General features: G+C 47.5%; 1 protein-coding gene across 7 annotated transcripts in view; it reads left to right on the top strand.

Annotated features, from left to right (window-relative positions):
* PARD3B (par-3 family cell polarity regulator beta) overlaps window positions 1-8,340 on the top strand; it is a 538,356-nt gene extending 530,016 nt beyond the window's left edge. For all 7 annotated transcript variants that reach the window (XM_080600336.1, XM_080600334.1, XM_080600332.1 and 4 more), the window contains one exon: window positions 3,580-8,340. In XM_080600336.1, coding sequence (XP_080456462.1) covers window positions 3,580-3,934 — 355 coding nt within the window. In that variant the 3' untranslated portion in view covers window positions 3,935-8,340. The remainder of the gene's footprint in view (window positions 1-3,579) is intronic.
* Window positions 8,341-23,927: the final 15,587 nt, after the last annotated feature.

Here is a 23,927-nt window from a genome sequence, read left to right as displayed (position 1 = left end):
TCACTTGGGAGGTGTGATATGGCCCCGTGAACTCTGAACTCATCAGGAGCCTACAAAAACAGCAACGAAGGGGAGAAGAATTTCATTAGGGCCTCCTCAGAGGTGGCAGTGTCTGTGGAGGGGAAAGGCAGGGGTTGTTTTGCTTCTTGCAGAAATAAGCATAGCAGCTACAAGGGGCTGCCAAGTAGAAAGTGTTTGGTTTGAGTTGTTACGGCAATTTCTTTAAGGGTAAACAACAGCATGTACTTTTACACCATAAACTATCAAGTGAAAACGCTGTTTTTCCAGAGGAACCCTGCTTTTGCTGCCTGGAGCGGCCCCCAGTCTCCCAGACTTACTCCTAATGGTAACAGCATTTCTATAGTCAGAGCATGGCATCTAGAGATGGTTTTTCTACCTCAAAAAGCTTGACTTTCTGAGGGCTAATTTGAAGCACTTGGGGAGGAAAGGGCTGTTTTCTCCTGTATTCAAAGACATGCCAAATGGGGGTTCATGTCAGAGACTCCCCAGGCTGGTCGTTCGCACTGTGAGCAGCTCCCAGAGAGCAGATTTCACCAAGCATGGCTAGTAGGTGGGGAGGAATGAATCCTTAGGAAATAAATCAGCTTCTACATGCAGTGTTGGTCATAAAAGGGGAGAAAAGTGTCATCCTTTGTGGATTTGCATGCATAACACCCACTGCATCACCAGGGGAAGTGAGCTGCAGAGGGTGGTACAGCCACGAGGATATTTTTCACGAAATTTCCCCTGATCATGATGACTGGAGGCTGCCTTTTGGGCAGAGTTACCAGGGTTTACCCAGCTTTTGCTCATGAGAGAGTTCCAATAATCATTTATTAGATTACTGATTATATTATTGCCAAGGCTGCCAAAAAAATTGGCATGACTTCCCATCTTCCTGGGGATTTCCTAAAGGATCCGTGTGAAGTGGATTCAAGCCTTGTCTCTCTGCACAACCTCTCCTCCAGCTGCTACCCCCCAACTCTGAGGAAGACACTCAAGAGTGGTAGCAGCTATGGGTATTTCCCAGATAAACTGGTTTGAAAGAGAGCAGCTTGCATATTTATTTAGTTTCTAAGAAAGATTTTGCCCCTCGTTCAGGTTCCTCTGCAGTCTGCCTACACAGGAAGAGGTGGTATAACTGTAAGTGAACCGATGGTGGATTTAGTTTTCTTGCTTAGGTAACAGCAATGAGGACTACGTGGCACAAGCTCAAGATGCTTGGGTGCATGCCTGAGGTCTCTGGCAGATCCTTGCTGCACGATTCTAGGTGAGAGCTGCCTGAATGTGCTGCCTCTGCACAGTCACACTTCCACCCAGAACTGGACTGCCTGAGCTTTCCTGGAAGCAGCTCTTCTGGGAGCCAAGCGGGCTGGCTGGATAGCAAAGCACATCCCTCTCTTCCTGCCGTGTCCAGACCCATCGTGTGAGCTGAGGGATGAGCTGTGCTGAAGGCTCGGGATTTGATGCTCGTGGCTCTGTCCTGTTCTCTGCAGCCATTTTGGTACCAATTAATTTTGATTTCGTTATTCTAGGGTCATTCAATTTTGTAGTTTGATCTCTGTCCAAAAGCTGCCTGGCTTCTTGGTGAATTCTGGATCTGTGTCCAAGCTCAGTCCCATTTTAATGTGATCCACAAGAATTTGGTTGATTACAGCTGCTGATGAGAACATCTTTTAAAATCTAATAGACAGGATCTCAAGTGTTACCCTTAATTAAAAGGCAATGGATGTAGGTTTGACATTTGTTCTTGTTGGCTTGATGCTTGACACAAAGCAGTTCTTAACGTCGCAGAAGCCTTTTTAGATTGGATGTGCATTTTTGTGCACAGAAGAATTAAAAGCTGTGTGTGATGGGACTGACTAGTGAACAAGCCTTCGTATAGAAATACGTGGAGCAACTCTTCGGCCTGCTGTGGAAATAAGGCTTCGTTGCAAGGCGTAGGTGTGTGAGCAGAGATAGCAGTTGTCTCAACACATGCGGTTAGGAGTCCTTTCAGTATCTCAGAGGGTGGCTTCAGGCCCTTCAGCACTTTGTCTGGACTGTCTCACAAGGAGAGAGAGGGGGGAAAAAAAGCCGAGAGTGCCTGTCTTTTATAATGTTCTGTTTTTAAAGCAAAAAGTCTCTGGGGAGCATGGGGTCCTAAAAGTCCAGGGCCTGGAATTCTTCCTTTTGCTCTTTCCATTTTAAACAGGAAACATTTGCACTAAGTTATTCCAGGGGGAGAATTGTAGGTTCATTTCAAGGCAGATAATGTTTGTTCATTGCCTATGTCCATGATTTACCCCATGGGCTTAAACGAGTGCAGCAGAAAACCACATGTTTTGTTTTACTTCATGCAAAACAAGTTCCAGTGGAGTCTGGGAGTCCAGATTAAGAAAGGGGAGGCAAGCTTGTAAAATCTCTGTGTGAACAAAAGAGAGGCATTGATGAATTGTGAACACCTGATCTGCTGTACCAGAATGATGACTTTTTTTAATAAATCTATGGAAAGGCTATTTAAACAGTTGATGAGTTTAGTCCCAAACCCACAGAGCAGGTGTAATTGATTTATATTTTCGGCCCCTGTTTTGGGTCAAAGCCCTGCCTTCTTCCTTCAGCTCACACTTGGAGAGGAGTTTCCTGTGCAGTCAATGGGAGGTTTTGCCAAAGTGCAAAGGCATTTGCAATCAGACTGGCAAAAACTCCTAATTGAGTTGAACTTTTGTGGGTACTCTGGCGACATGTCTGTGAGAACAATTATTTTTGCCATTTCGAAAGTATCACAAGTTAAGCTATACTAGGAAAAATACCAGTCCTTCATTAGTGCAAATCATGGAATTAAGATGCAGAAAGCTACAGAGAGGGCTCGGTGGCACATCCTCAGGGATGACATGTTCACATGTTGCTTTTCACGTGAACTAGAGCTTGTCAGATCCATACTGATGCAGATAAGTTACAGACAGGTTACAGAGCTTTTGTAATATCAAGCCTTCCAGATCACAGGAGTTGTTTTTTTTTGAAACCCCATTGGCAGCTTGCCCATTGCACACAGGTATAGTAGTCTGACATCCCTTGTGTTTCTTCCAGGAGTTCCAGTTTTTCCAACTATAGTGTTTGGAAAGCTTTACGGTCTGACATGTTAGGAGAAAAAATAGTGGGAAATGGCTTGGAAAGCGTGAATATTTGTGCATGTAAAGCTTATGGGATTTGCAGACTTGCAGACCCAACTCATCTGTTTATCCTCAGGCCAGATAAGATTCAGTCAAACAAGCATTGTTTAAAGGAGCTTTGTTTCCATTATGGCAAATGGATCACAGGAGGCTGAGTTTGGGAGCTGAAGGGCTCCAGTGCTCCCCCATTGTAAAAGGGCCGTGATGTGTGCTGGACCCTTCTTCCAGCGTCCTGGGTGTCGCAGACTTCTGTAGCTTGCAGGTGGGAGGGTTGTTATCCTTCAGGAGTTCTTTTGACTCATCTGGACATGTCATGGTTGAGGTGGCATTTCCTTTCCCAAAGTACACATAGACTCCAAGCACAATAATGTGCCGCTAGGCTTGTAGACTGCCTTTTTATGTGCTTTATTGTGTTTTTCCTCCTCAGGCGTGGACCTGCAGAGCCACTGGAATATTTAACAGGACCACGAGTAATATACAAAGAGAGAGATCTTCCCTACTACCAAGGAGGACAGCCTGCTGTCCACCCGTCTAAGGGGAACTACATCCGTGCACCAGACACGAGAGTGGCAGAATTGAGGTACCCCCAGTACTACCCAGCCCAGCCCGTTGCAAACCAGCATAAAGGACCCCTCCGGCAGGACGTGCCACCTTCCCCTCCTCAGCCCCACCGTGCACCAGCTTATAATGAAATTGTCCGACACCGTGGGACCAGTCCAGACCAGTACCAGTACAGGCAACAGGATCCCAGGCAGAAGAACCCCATGACAGCAGCTGTATAGCCACGCACTGGACTTGCCAGCACAGCCCGGGAGGACTCCCGTTGGACATGGGCCTTTTAGAGTTGTTCCACGCGTGGCTGCCTGTAAGAACGGCATTAGACCTGGAGTCGTTTGTACTGAGCTGGGCTCAGCATAGGTGCTTTCTAACAGGCGAACTAAAGCCGCGGGAGGTACGATGTTTTTGAGTACGTGAGGTACCAGACAGTTGAGTATTTTTTAATTCCTTTTTAAAAATAGAAAGTGGCTGCTGGAAATGAAGCGCAACACTTATTACACCTCAGGGCTATTTACCAAATCCGGTTGCACCTATACAGTGCACAGCTGCCTGTATGAGGGCAGCGGTGCCACCGGAGTTTACTTCAGAGCACTGTTGCAGAGCCTTTAAGTAAGAACACGGCATGCAGTGCGGACTTTGTGCGGAGCTGGGGATCTTGTGTAATCAATCAGCCGACCAGGGACCTCGTGGAGTTAGCGGCCATGTTCCAGACTTGTTGAGACCAGCAGCTCTGTGTGTTAAGGATGCTGCAGTTCCAGATTTGTAATCTGGCCTCTGTCTTCCTCTTTCTATTTGATGGTGGCAGCAATTTATCTTGTAGCCTTCATTTTTCTGCAGTTTGCGTAGCAAGATTCTCCTCTTATTGCACCTGCTGCATTTGGAGTAAGGCAAAAAGTTTTATCCACCATGCTTGAGCAGGCTCGCAGAGGACAAGGCAGCCGGCCATCTGAGAGGTGTGTGTCTAGGTGCATGTGTGTCTGTGAACATTTCTTAGTTATACAACGTGCACTCTTTAAATGTAAACCCCAGAGATCAGATCCTCAGTTGTTCTCAGCAAGTGTCACTCTTGGGTTTTCAGTGGAGCTAGCCTGAAGTGGCTGTGGAGGTGACTGCGGGCGTGGAGTCCATAACTCACGTTAAGTTAACGTATCAGGTGCTGCTTTGGCTCAGGCAGGGCAGCCCAGTTCCCGGCCCACTCTGGCCAGGAAGACAGCCAAGTGCCTGCCAGCAGCGTGAGTCGATCGAGTGCCTGCGCCCTGCCCTCGCCAGCCTGCTGCCACGGGAAGGCACCCGTCAGAGCGGGGCTGCCCGCAGCCTCCGCAGAGAAGCTCAGCCTCAGGCGGTGCCACGTGCCAAATGGCTCCAGTTCCTGCAGTCAGGGGCCAGCAGGGAGAGAGGCTTTTCGCAGCGAGAGGTGAGGAAAAAAATGAGGAAAGCAACAGGGAGAGCTTTGAAACCTTGGGGCCCCGGAGAAAGAGGAGGGAATAGCTGTAAGCGGTGAGTTATTTGCAAGAGTACATGGGAAGAGAGGAGGTAGGAGGTGGGTGAGTGGGGAGCTGGGGGCACACGATGCTGGGGCACTTGCCCGGCTCCTTGCCCCGTGCAGCCTGGGCTTGCTGTGCATCCAGCCTGCCAGGAGGCCAGAAATACACGATGGCAGTCACAGAGACATAGCTACCTGGCCCAGCAGGGCTGGGTGCCCTCAGAGGTTTATCTCAAGGATGTTGTTGCAGGGAAACCATGCAGTCTTGCCACCTAGCAATATGAAGTTGCCAAGTGCCCTTAATTCCTCAACTTCTGTCTCTTGGGAGTGTTACTAAATAGTTTGGGCTCCTCTCCTCGTCAGGGAGAGACTGTGACCAAGCCAAGGATTAAGTGCAAGGATTTCTTTGATGTCTTTTTGACACCTTTGGTATGCAACAGATTAAATCACATAGGTCACTTCTAGGTGTTAAATATCACAGGAAGATCTATCCTGCCAGGAGCGCGTCCCTTTACTAGAAATCCCTGGGAAAAGGCCTCATTAGAGTAAGAGATCCGTAAGGCGCACGGCAGGGCGGGTTTGTGTGCTCCTGCTTTCCAGGGGCCACAGCCGCAGCTAATGGCCGTGATGAGGGTGAGCATTTATCCCTGTCAGCCCGTTGCTTGTGTGCTGCCAGCGCCAGGAAGAGTCTGGGAGCATCTGCATCCGCCCTGCTGGCCCGTGGGCTCCTGCAGTTGCATTCACACTGACCTCTCCCCACCAGGCAAGCTGGAAGCGGGGGAGAAGCAGCTTTGGGGTGGTGGGGGGGGGGATGTCTCTGTGACTCAGATGCAGGGCTGGGCTCCCTGGGGCAGGGGCAGGCGAGCTCTAGATCCAGTCAGGAGGAAGCATTGGTGGGAGGGAGAGGAATGCAACCGATCATGAAGCAAGTATGTTTGGTTCTTGCTCCATTTCTTTCTGCCCTCTTCCCTAGAAATGTAGGAGGGAAAACCTCTGGAGGGAGAGGTTGGATGTAAAGCTGGGTGTCTCTCAGTACCCTCCATAAGTAAGGCACATTCCCCAAGGAAACTCTGCCTGTCGCATACGTGCTGTACGCAGCCTTGTACTTCTCTAAAAGAGTTTTAGATGCTGTAGGATACTCAGCCAGGACTTGGCAGCCACAGGGTAGATGCTGGTGTTATGAAGCCCTGCTGAAAGTGAAGCGAAAACAAATTAAAATACTTTCCTTTCCCTGCTTGAAATATAACCCCTGATACATTTGATCCAGCTGTAAAGAAACTAATATGTTTGCGACAGTGGCTTTATCAAGCCAGGCCACAATTAAGAACAGCTCTGAATATAAGCTACTGCCTTTATAAATCACTCTCAACTAACCCTTCAAATGGCATCGCAGCACAGTGAGCAGAACTTATTTACAGTATTTCAAGAGCCAGGGCCAAATAAAATCTGGATGGAAACAGCTCCTGGGTTATTTATAGCCTTTGAAGGACCTGCGCAATTGTCTCCCCGTAACCTGAATCTTCCCTTAACAGCTCCCCTTGACTGCATCAGCTCCGCTCGGTTGAGGCAGTCAGATCAAACCAACAACTTCTGAGCTGTTAATCTTATCCAACAGGTTATTAAATGATGCTTCGGCTGTTAGATCAGTACAGAGCTTCTTCCTTCTTCTGAAAAAAAACAAAATAGCTACAAGCATAATATATGGATGCATCCTACAGGTGAGGAGCTAAGGAGGAAGAGCAGGCTGTCCTAGCTGGGGGAACAAGACCAAAAAGTATCGCAGAGCATCTCCTCTATCTTTGGTGCCATTGTTCTGAGAGAAAATTGCCATTTGCTGGTTTAATATCTGATAGAGGTATGGTATTTTCAAAAGTATAATGTGTAACTACAGTATATATAGTCAGCTTCTCTGCAGTGTAAAATGTATGATTTTAGCACCATATTGTGGAAAAATATGTACCGTGCAGAATTCACGAGGTGCTACAACTGACGGTTGAAAATACACACTTGCAAAAATCCAAAAGAGCCGTTAAGTAACAAGTTGTTCTTTTCCCCATATGTCCATATGTTTGGGAAAATTATGAGTCTCAAATGCTCTTGACACGTAATTGCCTCGCACTCCCTCATCCAAAATGTGCCAGTCCAGCAGCACAGTTCCTGACGTAGGGGGTGTGAAGGGAGGGCTGGGGCTTGCGGCAGGAGCGGCGTGCCATAAGTGTGCGTGTGAAGGGGAGTGAGGGCGAGGGGGAGAGGCACGCTCCTGCCTGAAGCTGGAAGCTTTGATTTCCTGAGCTGGTGTGTGCAGCCGGCAGCTCTGGCCCTGGCATGTGGCCAGCCGGGCCCAGCAGTTGAAAGATGAAGATATACGGGAAGAGCCTGTGGATTTTCTGAGTGACCACCCACTAGTGACCCGTGGTCTCGGCCTGGGAGCAGACATTACCACTGTGATATAATGTAAGGCAGGAGTCTCTAGGCACCCCTTGAATGCATAAAGAAATAGCAATTGTCCTTTGTGGGGAAAAAGAGGAACTAAGCATTTTAATTAAAAAAAAAATGCTCCTGCCTTGAAGAATTGCGTGCAGCTCTGCATTCCGATTCACTCCAGCTTCCTGAACTAGAAATAGCTTCACATGCTGCCTAATTTTTTTACAGATGAATTGTGCTACCTCCTCCTTCCAGCCGTCACAGATTTGTTTATCAGAAGGTTAGTGCTGTGAGTGAATCCCATCAAGTGCTCTGCCAGGGCCACATCCTGATGCTCTGCTCTGAGCAGGGGCTGCTTTGCGCTTTCAAAATGCCCTACACCTGTGCTCTCTGCCACAGTTTTTCTGCAGAGTCTCTAAGCCTTAAGTGCAAAGTTGGAAGGACTCTTTACTGTCTGAATTTAAAAACACACTTTTTTAGACACTTCTGTGTTATTTTGGCGGAGAGGAAGGTGTTTATGGTCCTGACAATACCCGTATGTTTAAGCGAAACTGATTTCAGAATCATGTGTGATTGTTTTGGGGGAGAAATTCAACACACAATTTGAGAGTTTTTTTCTAGTACCACATCAAAGATTTTGATCTTTTGTTACATATGGCTATACAAATTTTACCTGTTTTATTTTGCAATAAAATAAAGGCTTTAAGACTATATATGATTATGTATTTGCATGTTGAGTCTTTCTCTGCTTTGGATCTACAAAGTCATCCTCACCTCTGGATGTGATCTGATGTTAGAAGACCGTGTGCGATCAGGCCGGATCAGAATTGGTAAGGTGACACCAACAGAACAAACCACAGCAGCCATGTGCTGATTGTAGAAAAAAAAAAAAAAAAAAAACAATCACCAAGCTTCATGTGATTCATCATTAAATCTGCATTGTCTTCAGTTGTAGAGACGGAGTCCTGATTTCGTAGCCCTGACTGAGAGGTGGAGAGAGAGAGAAAGAGAGAGAAGTCCCTTGCCAACTCAACGAATTCAGCTTAGGCAACTGCATGTTCATTGCTAGAGTTCCCCAGGCAGCTTCATCTCAACGTCCAGCTCTTGTTGTCTGTGAGGACCGGGCTGTTCTGCGGCCATGTAGCCTGTACCAGGTCCAGCTAGCTGCGGCTGTATTTCAGCGAGACGGCTGCAGCACTATCTTCCCAGAGATTTAGGACTCCTTGAAAGTTTTACACAGGTACTTAACTTGAGGTACGTGGGTCATTTTGCTGAAGCTGATGGCACTACTTTTCATGCTCCAGATTATGCACAAGCATAAATCTTGGTAGGATCAGATCTATGGGTTACAGAGCATACTGAGATTCAGGCAAGGGTGTTATGTTTATGTTAGATGATGTAATATTCAAAATAGTACATATTTAAGTGAAAAGTCACTAGAACGGGGAGAAAAAAAGAATGTAGCATTTATGAGATGCAAATTTTGCTGTGAAGAAAACAAAAGAATAAAGAACAAAGTGGAAGGATAGAAAAGTACAGAAGGTTTACAACACAAGATATGGGTAAGTTAAAATGAAGGTGTACTGCATTCCAAAACATTTTGAATGCAGATCTTGGCATTTATGGCAAAGACACTGTTCATGGGCAACTCTGAGTCCATTTTAGCCCATATTAAATTATAATTCATGTAGGCACCAATTTTAGAAGTTATAGATGCTAAAAGTTATATATGCTAAAAACTGGACAGATAAAACACCGATGCTTGAGTTTCTCCTTCTGCTCAAGTGAGACAAGTTATACAAAGTGGCAAAAGACAAACTGAGAGTGTATTAAAAGCTGAGAACTCAGTGATCAGAGTTTCATAAAGTGCTCCTTTGGGAGAGACAGGATTGCTCTGGGAATCAGGTAGAAGTTATCAAGGAAGAGTGGGAAATGATGGAGAGTCAACTGGAGCAAAGGAGAAGGGATAAGAAATTAGAATAGGGTGGAATGGGGGGCAGGGGAGAGGGCTGGGGAGAGGCACCATGTGATGGCGGGGAGAGAGGATTGTCCCTGACATGTGCAGTTCACGTGCCAACAAGGAAAATGACATTTCCAATACGCTGACCATTGCTCCCCAGTTCCCACTTGGCACCCCAGGCTTGGGATACCGATCCACTAAGCACATCAGGTAAGGAACTGTTCGCAGCACAAAGCTGTCCCTGCCTTGGGGAAGAAACGGAGGGGCAAGAAGGAATTGTAAGGAAACCCATTAACCATGCCCAGGGAGAGAAAGACAACCCTTGCTGCCCCCTCCCCTAGGTTACATCGTGCTGCCCAAATCTCCAACCTGCCTCCCTTCACCTCCCTGGGTATCACTGCCACCACTGCATCCCCTTCTCTCCCAGATTCCCCCCTCTTCTCAGATCCACTCTGAGCTCTCAAGTCCCCCCAGAGCCACGTTGACCTTCAAACACAACTTTTGCCTTCACTGCTGAGAAGCCTTGGGCCATCTGTGGGTGTAGGTAACCAACACCAAGAGTTTTCCTGGCACCCGAAAGCGATACAGAGTCAAAGCATGTGGCCTCTGGAGCAGGCGTTCTCGTGCAGCATGGGCTGGGGCTGAGCCACTGTTACAGACAGGGACAAATTGCGGTCACTTTCGAATCAGCTGCTTCGTGGGTATAGATTGCAAGAAAGACACAGATTTTTATCTCCACGGTCATTTTGCTTGTCTAGAGTGAGTCTTTGACATGTACGAAAGCTGTTCTATTGCTGGCCTGGCACAAAATTCCTGAACCGGTTTCAGGGGCCAAAAAGGTGATTGTAGTCTTTAAAACAGAATTAATTCTCCAAACGTTCCCAAAATATGCCTGACAAACTAACCCAAGACAGACGAGTTGGCTGTGCTCACAAAAAAAAAAAAAAAAAAAAAGCTCAGTTCAGAGGAAACAGCCCTGCTTCGCTTTTCCAGAAGAATATCTGCATCTGAAAGAAAATAATTTATTGGGAAATATGTACAGTAGAGTAAAATTGCAAAATAAGATATTCAATGGGGATTCTATATAAATCTGTGCCCTTTGCCTCCAGCAGGTAATGAATAAAAATGATATAAAGAAGCAATGAACTTTCAATGTTTTATATTTAAAATACATTTTGTGAGGAAAACAATGTGCCATAGAAACAGGACTGAAAGGTTCTCCAAGATAATGCCAGCAACTGCAAGATGTTAGCAGCATTGTCGTGTAAGTTTCAAGGTGTGGGTTTTTAATTTTCTCTTATGAATCACAGAAGCAGTCGTGAAAGCTATCATTAAAATTCATTACAAGAAAAGTAAACTTACATTATAACCTACCCCATTCTTCTCCAAATTCTGGGTACTGGTTAGGAAGCACTGTCTGCTTCTCTGCCAAAACCTTACCTACGCAATGAGATTTAATCTCTAGGCTCTGTTAAATCTGAGTTTTCATACATCACATCCTTCAATCCAGAGTACAAAAAAAATAAAAAATAAATAAACCAATATTGCTAATCTAAATTGCAGCCTAGATTTTCAGACCAGCAAGCTATGATTTTAAGAGGCTTCATCTGCCATAATTTTTTCTAGGAATGAAAAGAGAATAAAAAGTAGATCAAATAGGAAGACAGCAGATTATATGTAATTAAAAGTAAATAAAGCAGCCCTCATTCCTTCCCTTTCCCCTTCCTGCTAGGTATGTTGCTATACATATACGTACGTGCGTATATATTTAGGTATTGCTGCTTTTGATCTAAAAACCAGTTTGCTCCTCCCATATATTTCCAGCCATTCCCTCTCCAAAGGAAAGAGAAGTCAGGAGGAACAGCAGTATATGCACATGAGAAAAACTGGTTAAAACAAATCATGAGTGGATGGATGTACAGAACAGCCAGGACTGAGCCATACACAGCAAAGCAAGCAGGAGGTGTTCAGACAGAGCAACGTTTCCACATGCTACGTGTCAGCCCAACGCCTGCATCTCTGTAAGTGGCAGTTTGCAGAGGTGGGCTGGGTGTGCAGAGAGGTCCCTGCCCTGGCTGGGGCAGGGTGAGTGCTGTGGGGCAGCTGTGCTGCAGCAGGTGAGTGCTGTGGGGCAGGCACCAGGGCCATGGCATGGTGGCAGTGCGTTCACTGGCCTGGCCAGGATGGGAAAGGTTGATATAATAAATGAGAGTCAATCCTGAAGCTGTTGTAAGGTTATGTTAAGCAGACTGACAGCCTGCTGGTTATTCAGTATACAGAGGAAATCAAAGGTGCTCTTAGCATGTCCAGTTGCCAACTCTACATTCAAGTTTGGCCAAATAAGTCACAGCTACGAGAATATTAGGTTCAAGTAGGGTATTTGGGTCCATTAGGAGGCACGCATACTCTTAATCATGGAATGCGTCTCTCCTTGCTTCCCTCCTTGTTCCTCGCTTCCATCCCTTGCGTGGAAGCAAGTTCCCTGTCATTTTCTTTATGTATAAGAAAAGGACACTGAGGCCTGAGTCCAATGTGCATTTAACCCACTTATGCTGCCAAGCTCCCCTTCCTACCCCATCCCTACCTCCTAGCACTTGGTCCCACCCCATCCTCCTTCTTTTCTCCTTCCCCAGCTGTAAGGATTTTCTTTGCTGTGAGAGGACAAAGATAACAGAGCTGCTATTGGGAAAAAAATCATTTTTCTTCACTGGGCTGTTTTTATCGTGTGCTGTTTCCCAGCTCAGTCACCCAAATTGCTTTAATAGCACAACAGAGTGGATAGAGCAGTGATGGGAACAAGGCTGGGAGGGTTAGGATGAGTTGGAAAGTGGTTAGGTTGTCGTTGCTACAAAACAGAAAAGGAAAAGAAAAGCAAGAATGCTAAATCACAGCCAAAGCACAATGTATTTAGGGGCTTGGATTTGAAAAGCCAAGCACCATCTTCTGCAACGGTTACATTCCTCTGCAAGTTTACTTCTGGCCAAGTTTCCTGTGAGCAGAGGCAGCATTCGCTAAGCTTGAATTCCTGAGGCTCTTGCTTGTGGATTTTCTTCTGTGTTCAGCATTAAAAGAGGGGAAATCATGAGACTTAACTCAGGCTGTGGCTTTTCCCCTTCCTGGGATGGTGGAGGCACCAAGGAGCCCTGGAACCCATCATGTGGGGGGTAGCACACGTCACCTTGGTGGCCTGGGGACATGGGTACCAGGGAAGACAGGGCAGTGGTGGGCCCATCTGGGCAGGACACACTGAGGTTTCCACTACCTCAGCTCAGGATGGCTCCCCGTTCCTGCTCTCTCTGTCAGAATTCCCAGTTCATGCTCTCTCTGTCAGTGAGGAGGTGTTGGTCCGTCAGTAGCTGCACTGCTGCTGCCAATGCCACCAAGTGTTTGTGGCAGTGCCATTGCTCTGGGCTGCAGCCCCGGTGTGACTCCCAGCTTCACACAGGGAAAGGCGCTGCCCAAGGGCTCCCGTGTGAGGAGTAAAGGGGGCAGCGAGGTAGCAACCAGAGCAGCAGGTCACAAAGCACGGCCAAGGTGGTCACTGTCATGGCAGCGGCTCTAGCACGGTGTTTTATTCATCACTTTTAGGGCGTTTTTATTCCCCTGGCAGGGGCTGGCTAAGGGATGCCAGCAAATGATTCAAGTCACCCTGCAACATGGTTTTTGTCAGTCACGGGCTTGGCCGGCAGCAGTGACATTTGGGCAGGGCTCCCTGGGCCCCGGAGGCGCCGGAGGAGCGTGTTTGCCAGCTGAGCTCTGGGGTCCTCCTGGCCCTGCAACCACCAGGAACAAAGGGGGCCCTCAGCCCAACATGGGCAGTGTTTGGGGCGATGTTTTGAGCAGGACGTCTTTTGTTTTGTCTGTTTGGTTACGTGTGTCCTCTTGGATGCTTGTACTGAACAAGAGTCATTTGTTCTCTCACCAACTTCAACAAGGTTGAGTCCAGCTGGATTTGTGTTTTAGGTGTAGAGAGCCAACAATGCGCCCATCAGCTGCCCTGTCCCAGAGAGCTGGGCACAGTGTTGCCTTAAGCACTTCTGTGCCTAAGGAGTGGGAGTGAGAGGCGGCACAGGGCCCTCAGCTTTGGGGGTTGTTTTGATGGTTTATGTACCCATGATACTTAGCTGCCAAGTAATGTACTTGTTTGCTTTAATTTATTAGCCTTTTTTTTAAAAGCAAACAACAACAAAAAACAACACTTCCACTTAGTTCATTCTGCTCCCTGCACCTCTACCTCGCCCTTCTCCCAGTGCCTCCTGTAGCCAGAGCCTTGGCTCACAAACCAGAAAGCAGATCGGTGTGAAAACACAAAATGGGCACAAAAAACGCCCGGAGGGAGGACAGGCACATTGCTTGTGTCCCTGTGCAAGGCCGGCAGGCTGTGGACAGGGTAACTCTGGTGCGGGCAACCACATGCTGGGTCCCTGCTGCCTCTGTCGGGTCTGTGCATGGGGGTCTCCTGTCACAGCGCAGCGCTGGCTGGTGACGGAGCAGGGCAGGGGCTCACTTTGCTTTCACTCCTGCTGTGAGTGCTCTCAAGGTAAGATGTTTTACGTTGTCCTTATCCTCAGAGTAATAAACGTTGTGCTGTGGGAGTGTAAACACAGGAAAGGAACCGGACAAAAAAAAAATCCAAAAAATTCAGGCTGGTGCGGTGCAGTCAGGACATTTCTTTTCCTAACAGGATATGGGATCAGAGGAAAAAAACTATGCATCAAATCACGTGTGTCCAGGGGGCAGGGGGCAGCAGGCAAACTAAGCAGGCTGTTGGCTGGGCTGGGAAGCCCACGCCATGCAGCAGCTCAGCAGCAGGTCCCCGCAGTGGTGTGTGCCCACAACCGGGGCTGCAGGGGGTGGGGAGGCTCTGTGGGCCTGGCTGTGGCCTGTGGAGGTCCCGGTTCGGTTCGGCACCGCCGGGGAGCTGACCAGCGGCTGGGGGCCCTTGGCTGCTCCAGTGAGCAGTGGCAGGAAGGGCCAGGGGCTCCGTCCACTGCTCAGCACCAGCCCCCCACCAGATTTGGGACACCTCAGAAGAGCACTCAGCATTGTAATTCCTGTCAGCCAGGGTCCCCTCTGATGTCTGCTCTGTGCATGCACGGCACGCAAGGGGCTGGCTGCCCCATGCAGCCCCTGAGGCTGGGCTGTGCCGGAGGAGAGGTGGGATCCAGGCTGCCGGGCTGCAGACAAAGCCAGGAAGCTGTTTCTGGTCAGGCATTTCAGGGGAGGGCATGATTTCCACAACAATAAGTGCATCTGATTATTTGATTAAGGGGAAGATGCGGTCCCCACAAGGAGGGCCTCACACACAAAGGAGGAATAACTCATGTCCCCGCTGAATGGGAAGCGGCCGCTGTGACAGGGCAGGAGGGTGAGTGCAATCTCCTACCGAGGCTTTGATCAGCCGGGGTTAAGCACGGCGGCTGCTAACATGGCTGAAAACCAACCGGCAGAAGGAGGTTCCTGCTGCAGCATCATGCCAGGCCCCCTCCCAGCCCTCTGCTCCTCTTTTCCACAGTCCTTCACCCTCTGTTTGGAGGGACCTTCCTGGCAGGTCCTGCCTCCTGGCCTCCACTGGCTCTGGCAGGGCCATGTCCATGCTGAGCCCCACTGTGCTGGGCACTGCAGCACATCCCTGTATTTCTACTGTTCATGCATCCCCATCTCTTTGATAAGCTGGGGAAAGAGGCCCCTTGTGTCCCCTTGTCTCACCCCTCTGCTATGACTAAGGTGGAGAGACGGTGAAGTGTGGAGTTGGCAGGGCAGAGAGGGTCGTTTTCCATTTCCACCTCTCCTGGGCACTTGCACAATCTGTTTGTGGTCACAGGCACTTGGGGTTCCTCCTGTCCCTGGTGTGGTTGAGCCATCCCCCTTCACCCCAGCAATGAGAGGCCCCTGGGGACACGGCTGCATTTCAAGAGATGATTCTTCTCACTGGTACCAGCAGCTGGTGATCCAGTGATTAACTGATGTTCCTCGGTAGAGGCTGGATAAAGTGTTCAGTGTAACAGTTTTACAGCTGTCCTTTGCCTTCCCAAGACAGGCAGACCCAAAGCCTCGGCAACCCAATAGCTTGACCCACACGAGTCCTTCCTGCAGGAGAGCCCCAGGGCACAAAGGCACCATGTGAGTATAGAATGGGCTCGGAGATCTGAGCTGCACCCTACTCTCCCTTGGACGGAGCTACAGTGCATGTAAAAGTAACTTGTATTTGGCCCACAGAATCATAATACTTGGAAGCAAGAGCAAGAAGGAGATGATTTGGCACTCCACAGGGATTAGAGTTCTCCAAGATCTTTACAAACACAACACACTTAACCCTTGCAAGAGAGAGAAACCCTACTCATTTGCATGGAGGGGAGCACTGGCTGCACATGGAAGTCGCTGGCACTCCAAAAGCAAAGTAAGCCCCAAAAATAAGAAAAAAACTATTCAAATACATGTCTCTACACAGAGTTGTATTGCATGGGTGCAGCTTACAGATCAGCAAACAAGCCCTGAGAGTTTGAGCCCAGGTTACATCTAGGAGTTTATCTAATAGGAAAAAAAATCTTCACCCTTTGATGTGTGTGTGTTCTGTGAGGATTTGTGTGGTCATGCTGTGGATGGAATGGATTGGTCCAGTGAAAGCTTGTGCTTTGCATGCCTCATAGCCTCTCTCACTCCCCAGGCTTTGTGCAGCCAATGCCACGAGGTTTGCCACAGTGCATTTGTCATCCCACCCTCAGTAAATCATCCCAATATCATCTGGCTCAGAGCTCCTAGGAATTTGGACAACCTTGACAGAAGGTATGGATAATGGACTGGGAAATCCAGTGGAAGAGTCTTGGGGAACATGAGAATGTAAGATAGGACGCTTCCCCGATCTGCCTTGAACCTGAGGTCTCCTCCTAAGAGTGCAGCTAGAGAGCATCCCTTTAAATGGACACTACTTCAGAGGTATTGACTTACCAGTGGCCTGGGTACAACTCCCCATGAAACTTCAACCTGTGATATGCGTGTCGCTAAGAGACAAACAATACCATCTGCAGCCTGCCCCTTCTAGATGTCAGCTCTGTTTATAGAAAAGAAGGGGGTGGTGAGCGTCTGTTAAAATGTATTACTTCCTGACGTCATTTTTGAGAAGTCATATATTATAGTGGGACTAGTCAGTCAAAACTGTCTAATGGCACAGTGGTCAGTGCTTCTTAACTTCTTCCTCTCAGCGACTGCTACAGAGGGACAGAGATGCTAAAAATAACATTTCTGTCCCAAAATATCTTGACTTATTTAAGAGTGTATGTGTAGAGGGAGCGCTAATATTTCACGTGATTTGTGCCCTGTGACATATGTATCCCTGGGGAAGCAGAGCTCTCTGGAGACCTGCGGGGAGAGTGGAGGAATAGAAACCATGAGCTCAAGGAACAGGAAAAATTTTGAGGCACAAACGGAGATGTTTGTGTCGCCTTCCCATAACTGCAAGCTCTGAGGCAATTACCAACAGAATCAATAGGTTCATCTTAAGCTAATGAAAAAAGCAGGTAAGAAAGATTCCTTCCCCATCCCGCACCCACATTCTCATTTACCTTGGGCAAAAAGCACAATAAAACATGCCTAGATATGAATTCTCCACCAGAACCAGTATTTTATACCCACTCGCAGAGGGTAAGTGACTTCATGTGGTATACTGCAGTGGGAATTCAGGCATGTAATGTAATAACAAGAAAGGATTTTTAGATTTGTCTCAGGAACCCTGCTAGCTCAGACGTTATAAAAGAATCCCAAACCTTCATGTCCATCCCAGTCTTAAAAAGAGTGAAATACATCTCCTGGTTCTTTATTTTGAAAAATTGCTGCAGGAAATGTGGGCAAACAGCACCTCACATCTGAACTGCACATTACCATCCCTCAGTTCTTTACTAGTGTAATAAAATCCCACAGCGCAACTGCTTAACCAACTTCTTTGCTTAGTAAGCTTTTCACTAGTCATCTGTATAGGATGTGGCAGCACAGAGTCCAAGCCTGAACAGGGGCTTCTAGGCAAAACCTCAAGGCAAGCAGGAAAGGAAAAAGGAAAAGTGCTGCCTCTGGGGGTGAAGCAGCAACACAACACAACAGAACAGGATAGGGCATGAAAAATACAGTATACACATAGAGCTGACAGCCATAACGTAACGTGACCCCAGTCACATTGGTATTTGATTAGCGAATGCAAAGGGATTGGGAAACAGCCCTGCTCTTAGGAGAAAGAAATCTTTCACATCCCTATAGTCAAGACCTCAGTTTTTTTTAGTTTTGTTTTTTTTTTTTTTCTGGGAGATGGTATCTTAATGCTGTAGCAGAACAGGCTGTGCTACCAGAGCGCATAAGTCCCTACATGTCCCTGTACACAGGATTTCCCCCCGGGGTGCCAGCCGAAGGAGCAGTGGCTTGTGGCAGTCCCAGACGAGGTCTGTAGCAGGTACCGTAGTGCATTGTGAGCCCTCCTGTGTGCCCGCTGTGCTCAGGGCTGTGGCCATCACACCGCAGATGGGGAGAGCTTGCAAATTTGTGTGCTTTTTAGCTTGGTTACTGGCAGCTGGCTTTGGGGAGCTCCAGCTTTGTATGTTCGTGTTGCACAAACAGTGCAGTGTGAGTGCTTGTGCGCTCTCTTTGTGGAATCTCATGGAGGGACAACCAAGTCACATTCTCTGCCACCTCCTCCTCCCAGGGCTGCAGGTGGCTGGGTTTATCCTGCACACAAACCTGGTCAGCAGCCGGCAGCTCTGGAGAGGAGCTGAGTATTGCTAGCTATTCACCTCTCCCCAAGAGAACCATTTTGGGGGTTAAAATCAGAGGTGCCAGCTTTCCCCTTCCTCCTCCTCGCCCCCCTCTCTGCACTGCTTCTCTGCATTATTTTATTTCAGCAAAGCTCTGCTTTGCTCCTGAAATCTCCCTCTGTCCTGGCCTTTCATTTCCCTCGGAGTGAGATAAATAAATAAATAACGGTGGTCAAAAATGCGTGCATGTAACAAAGCCTGGAGTGCCAGGAAGCAACTGGTGTGCCTGATTTTTCAGTGAAAGTCCAGGTGCAATCTCGGCAGCACGGCTACTGTCTGCCTTTCAAGCAGATGTCTTCATATAAAGCTCCCGCTGCCACCCCGCTCCCTTTGTGTGTCGGTGCAGGGAGAACGGGAGCGGGAGACAATATAAATTAATATCCATTGGAATGACAGCAGCTGGTGCCTTGCATAGCTGCAAACACGTGTCTTAGAAGTAGAGTGATTAGTCGTAAAACTGTAGAGCTGAATGTTTATGCTTGATCAATTACAGGAAAACAATGGATGGGTTTTTTTCCAAGTGGGAGGAGTGAGGGGAGGGAGTCTTCAGCCATGAGATGATTCTCTTCTTTTTTATATAATAATAGCTGCAGAGAACATGGGGCCTGCTTACCGAAGGGACTGGCAAAACAGCAGCTTCTGGAGAACCCACTGATTGCGGGTTCTCCACAGCACTTTTGAAAAACAAGATCTTTTTAGGCTTTAGACTGAAAACTTCGTAACATTTAAGAGGGACAGACTCAGCTGCCCAAAGCAAGGAGCATGTGGGAATGAATTAGCCAAAGTTTTATAGCGTGTGAGCACACACACGTTACATCTAGAGGCCTTCAGCTGTAAGAACTTATTTCAGTGTCTTTCATTTCACAGATCCTCTCCCCTCCGCTCCCCAGCTCAGAAAGAGCAGTCCTGTCAGCGGAGTATCCCCTCAAAGGCAGTAAAGTGGTGCAAAAGTGTAGCTAGGACTTCACTACCAATTCTTTAGCAACTCTGATTGCAAAAAGAGGCCGTGTCCCTCCCCACATCTGCCAAAAAAAAAAAAAAAAAAAAAGGAAAGAAATTGAGTTACATTTTGCAATAATTCTAATGGAAATGCTAATGGGATGAACAGCAATACGAAGCCAGTGAATGACCCAGCAATTTCATCTGTGCTGGCAACAGATGACCATCTAAACCATGTTCGGGTAATTCTTCCTCTCATTAGCAGCACAATAACTCATACACACAAATCCATAGGCATTTGCTATAATTTTTTAAAACAGGGCTGGAAATAGAAGTAAGTGCATGCAGTCTGCAAGCGTTACAGCATATGTTGGCTGTAAATCTGTCTGGAAGTGGCCCGATCCTGTTCCTGGGTAAACCAGTGGGAATTTTGCCACTGACTTCAATGGAAGCAGGATGGGATTTTTTGGACTTATTTTAAAGTGGGTCTTTGTTTCTTTGGAACAAAGTTTTCAGCTTCACAGCTATGTTTCAGTACTTGGCTTGAACTCCAGTCAATTCACCTTTCATGCGTTTAACAGATGGGGCTTCTTTGCTGCTCACCTTCTGCTTGGCATCGGCACTGGAGCAGGGCTCATCTAGGTGACGGTCACCCAGGACCTGGCATGTGTGGGACCCGTGGTCATGCTGTGGGGCTGAGCTGAGAGGAGACAGGAGCTCATGCTGCCCCCTGAACACCTTTGGTCTGAACGTGTTAGAGTACTTTGAAGAGAGAAAACCACTGCCTCTGTATTTATCAGCACCATCAGGGGAAAGCAGCCAAAATGTCTGTTGGAGAGCAAAGGTGAGTGGTGGCACAAGAGGGCTGAGGAGCCCGGGGGTCTCTGCTCTGCCCTGAATGGGTCTAGTGACTCAGTGCTGTGTCATGTAACATGGAATTTGTTTGCAGTCACTGTGGCTTTCCTAAACCACCTGTAGCCCTTTGAGGTGGCACTGTGTTGGCAAGTATTCCATAGGATATATATACACACTTTCAGCTTAAGTGTGTAAGGCAAAGAGGCTTGTATATGGTTACAAGTATCTCCTGCTGCCACTGTAACTTTTGAACCTTGGGGCAATTTCATCAGAAATATAAATCTCCTGCAAGGTTTGAGAAAACAGCTGGGGACAGAGGACAGAGAGACTGCTCTCGTGCTATCACAACAAGAAAAAACTGAGCTCAACCTTTATCGTACGGCAGTGGATCCAACCACATGCTAGGCACCTCTAGGAAAGCAGCGTTCATTTGTCCTGTTGCTCACAGAGCTAATTGCTTCATTGATATTCTTTTTTGGTGGCCGCAGCGTGACAAATCTAGCTCTTTTTTTCTCTTCAAAGAGTGCACTCTCATGCTGCTCCTTTCTGGCATTGTCCCTGCTCCCACCTGGCCTCCTTGCTGAGCACTTTTGGCTCCCCCTTCCTGGCTCTGCCTCTATGCTGCTCCCCCCAAAGACCCCTGGGCTCCTCTGCCAATTGTCTTCGCACTTTCCCGGGAGACATTTCTTCTCCCTCACTCTTTGGTAGCAGTGCACCCCCTCTCAGCTGTTGATGGTTTACAACTCATCCATCCACCCCCCATCTGAAATTTCCACCACAACAAAAAACTCAGGAATGAGGCAATTAATATGTATTATTTCAATAGGAGGCTTAAAAACAAAAAGCTTTTGCAACAACTTCCCAGTCAGAACCACGGAGACTATTGTAAGGCAGAAAACCTAAGAAACGGCAGCTGTAAAATATATTTAAAAGCCTTTATTCTTTCCTATCACAATGTGGCAAAAGAGACTAAATACAGCTTTCCATTTGTTTAACTAAAAGCTGCCATTCCTCAGTCTCTTTGATGATAATGATACCCACAGTTACAATCAAACTCCAGCACACACACAGAAAACTTTGAGCTCTGTACCAACTTTGCACAATGTATTATTAATACTGAGATTTGTGAACCCAAATGCTCTGAGGTGCTGAGAGCAAGGGAAAGCCTGGCTGTGCTGGGCTCCTGGTTGATGCTGATAAATGTAGCACACTGTGGAGGAAAAAGAAAAACCTGTAACTTAATATTGTTTGTATTACAGTAGCCACTGGACCTACTATGCTACACATGGGGAGAGACCATTTAGGAGTTCATAATCAAGTAGAGAACTCAGAGAAGGGGTGGGAGAGAAAAAGTGTTAGCAGTTCTGTTCCGCTAATGTGGAAATGAAATGCAGTACACTGAAGGACTAGTACTGCCCCCAGGCTAACGCTGGGTTGGGTCCTGAATAACTTGTCCACCACAGGAAGACCAAAAGACCCTACTGATTCTCCTAAGCTGCAGCTGCTTGGCCACAAACCCACCCATCATTTCATGGAGCCTGATAGTTGTTATTTTAGTGCATTTCTTTACTTCAGCAGATTTTTGGTGTTAAGCCCTAAGTTTAAGCTTCCGAGTGGAACAACCTGAATTTGAGGAGGCCCATGTGCTCCTAAAGTCCTGTGAAGGCAGCTTAGCACGAGAGTGAAAACACTGCCCTGCAGTACAAGCTGCCCAGAAAATGGGCAGCTTCCTGGTTAATTTTCTGTAGGTCCCAATTCCCCCGAGGACCATCCGGTGTAGTTATTTGAGGCATGGGCCTCTGTGCCTCTCAGCAGCCATGCTGTGCCATCCTATTGACTGTGAAGCAGGCTTAGCACCATTGATTTCCATGAGAAGTTTTACTGCAAATCAATGGGATTGTGTGTGCAGGATCCTGAGGAGACGAGGAAGAAATGTCTGGGGAAAAAGGAGCTATGCTGCAATGATAAGGAAGCAGCCCCGGCCCAGAGGGAAACTGTGACTCAGAATGTTCAAGGAAAGGGAAAGGAAGCAGGGAAAAGCTCCTCTGAGATTATGGATTTCTTGTCTAGGAAGTGACACAAATACAAGGTCTTGAGTTGAGGTGCGCACATGTGTCAAAGGGAAGATTACAAAGACAGTCTTCTGCCTGCTGCATCCAGCAGAGCTGTTCCCAGCAAGATCATAGCTTCGCTATGAAATCTTTCGGTAGGTAAACATGTACATAAGTTCTGTGCCAAATGCACTCTGAAATGTTCCCAAAACACGGGAGTGTTTGTCTGTGATGAAAACATCTCAGCCTTGCTTCTCGCTATCAGCTTGGATCCACTAGATCTGTTCCCTTCCCTGTCCACATCTGTCATTTATTAGCAGAATACATGCCTTCTTTCTGTTGTGAAATTGCTTTTTTGGGTTACTGAAACATGCTTGGTGATGGCAGGTGAAAAGTAGTGGTCCCTTAGGACTTTCAGGGACATCCTCATGTAAGTGCTTTGTGATGAAAACCCGTTTCCAAACAACAGGGTATCCAGCAGTATCAGAGGAAAGTTCCTACCTCTGATATTGCACAGGCGTAGACGTATGGCACTCTCTCCCTCAACAGTTTACAACTTGACTAAATGCAAAAGTAATCCACGGGCTTGTCATCCACGTTGTATCTGGTTCTTGGTTTCTGTCTGCTTTGTCTCTTCAGATTGTAAACTGTTTTAGGGAAGAACTGTCTTTGATTCTGTGTTTGGACAGCAGAAGGGTCCCAGTCCTTGCTGAGCCAGGTACCGTAATACAAATAAGGCACAATAATTTGTTTTAAAATGAACATCAAAGAAAATAAAAGATTAAAAGGGAAAGACGACCTTTCATAGCTCAAAGCTTCCCCCCATGATAGTGCTCCAGAAGAATGTGCTCTCTGCTGGAAGGAGCGTCTAGCCCAGTCGCTGGGAGGGCCGTGCGACGTACCGCCACGGGAGCCAGCACTGGAATGTGCCTGGGCGCAGGGGGAGAGGAGAGGTCAAAAGCTAAAGCATGATAAGCAAAAGAGAAAGCCCTTTAAAATATACACACACATTTTCTTGCCAGGATCTATCAAGCAAAGAGCCAAAGCATGGTAATGGCATTTTGTTTATAGGAAAAAGAAATCGCTTCTGGCCTAAGAATGTCTTTGCCAAGTTTCAGGCAAGAGGGAGTCAAAATGACTTGCTGGTTTAAGAATGTGTGTATTTTTAAGGTGGTGTTTTAATAAGATTGCTGGTGTGTCCCTTTCTAACACTGAGCACGCAGCCCTGTAAGCACTTACTCCGGAGCACAACACAGTGTGGAAGCCAGCCCGGCGGAAGTCGATGGCGGCACTTACAGCTAAAGACATCATGCTGGCTTTGCAGGGCTCAGCCGCTTGGGTCACATCCAGATGTCAGTGAAGTTGATGGATGAGCTCTCACCAGCTTCAGCAGACTTTAAATGAGGCCTTCGGTTTCTGACTGTAACTGGGTAGGTGTCCACAACTGTGCCCCTCTAATTTGGTCTATAGAGAAGTTGCTGTTGACCCTGCCTGGAGTGGGGTCCACCTGGAGCTTCTCCAGCGTAAAGCTGACCAGATGCTGCCCTGTGGGTAGGGACCTGCAGAGACCATGGGTGGTGGGTCATTTTGGGTGCTTTTACCAGATGAACGCACAGGGCTTGGGTCACCTCACACTAGCAGGAGGTTATTTGATTTTTCAAGACTCTTAACCACACCCTACTGTGTCAGTGGGGTAAGAAAATCAAACCC

The sequence above is a fragment of the Anser brachyrhynchus genome, assembly GCF_964034855.1.
Source record: "Anser brachyrhynchus genome assembly, chromosome: 7".
Lineage (NCBI taxonomy): Eukaryota > Metazoa > Chordata > Aves > Anseriformes > Anatidae > Anser > Anser brachyrhynchus.
Note: the sequence above shows the minus strand (reverse complement) of the source record. Positions and strands in the feature narration are given on the sequence as shown.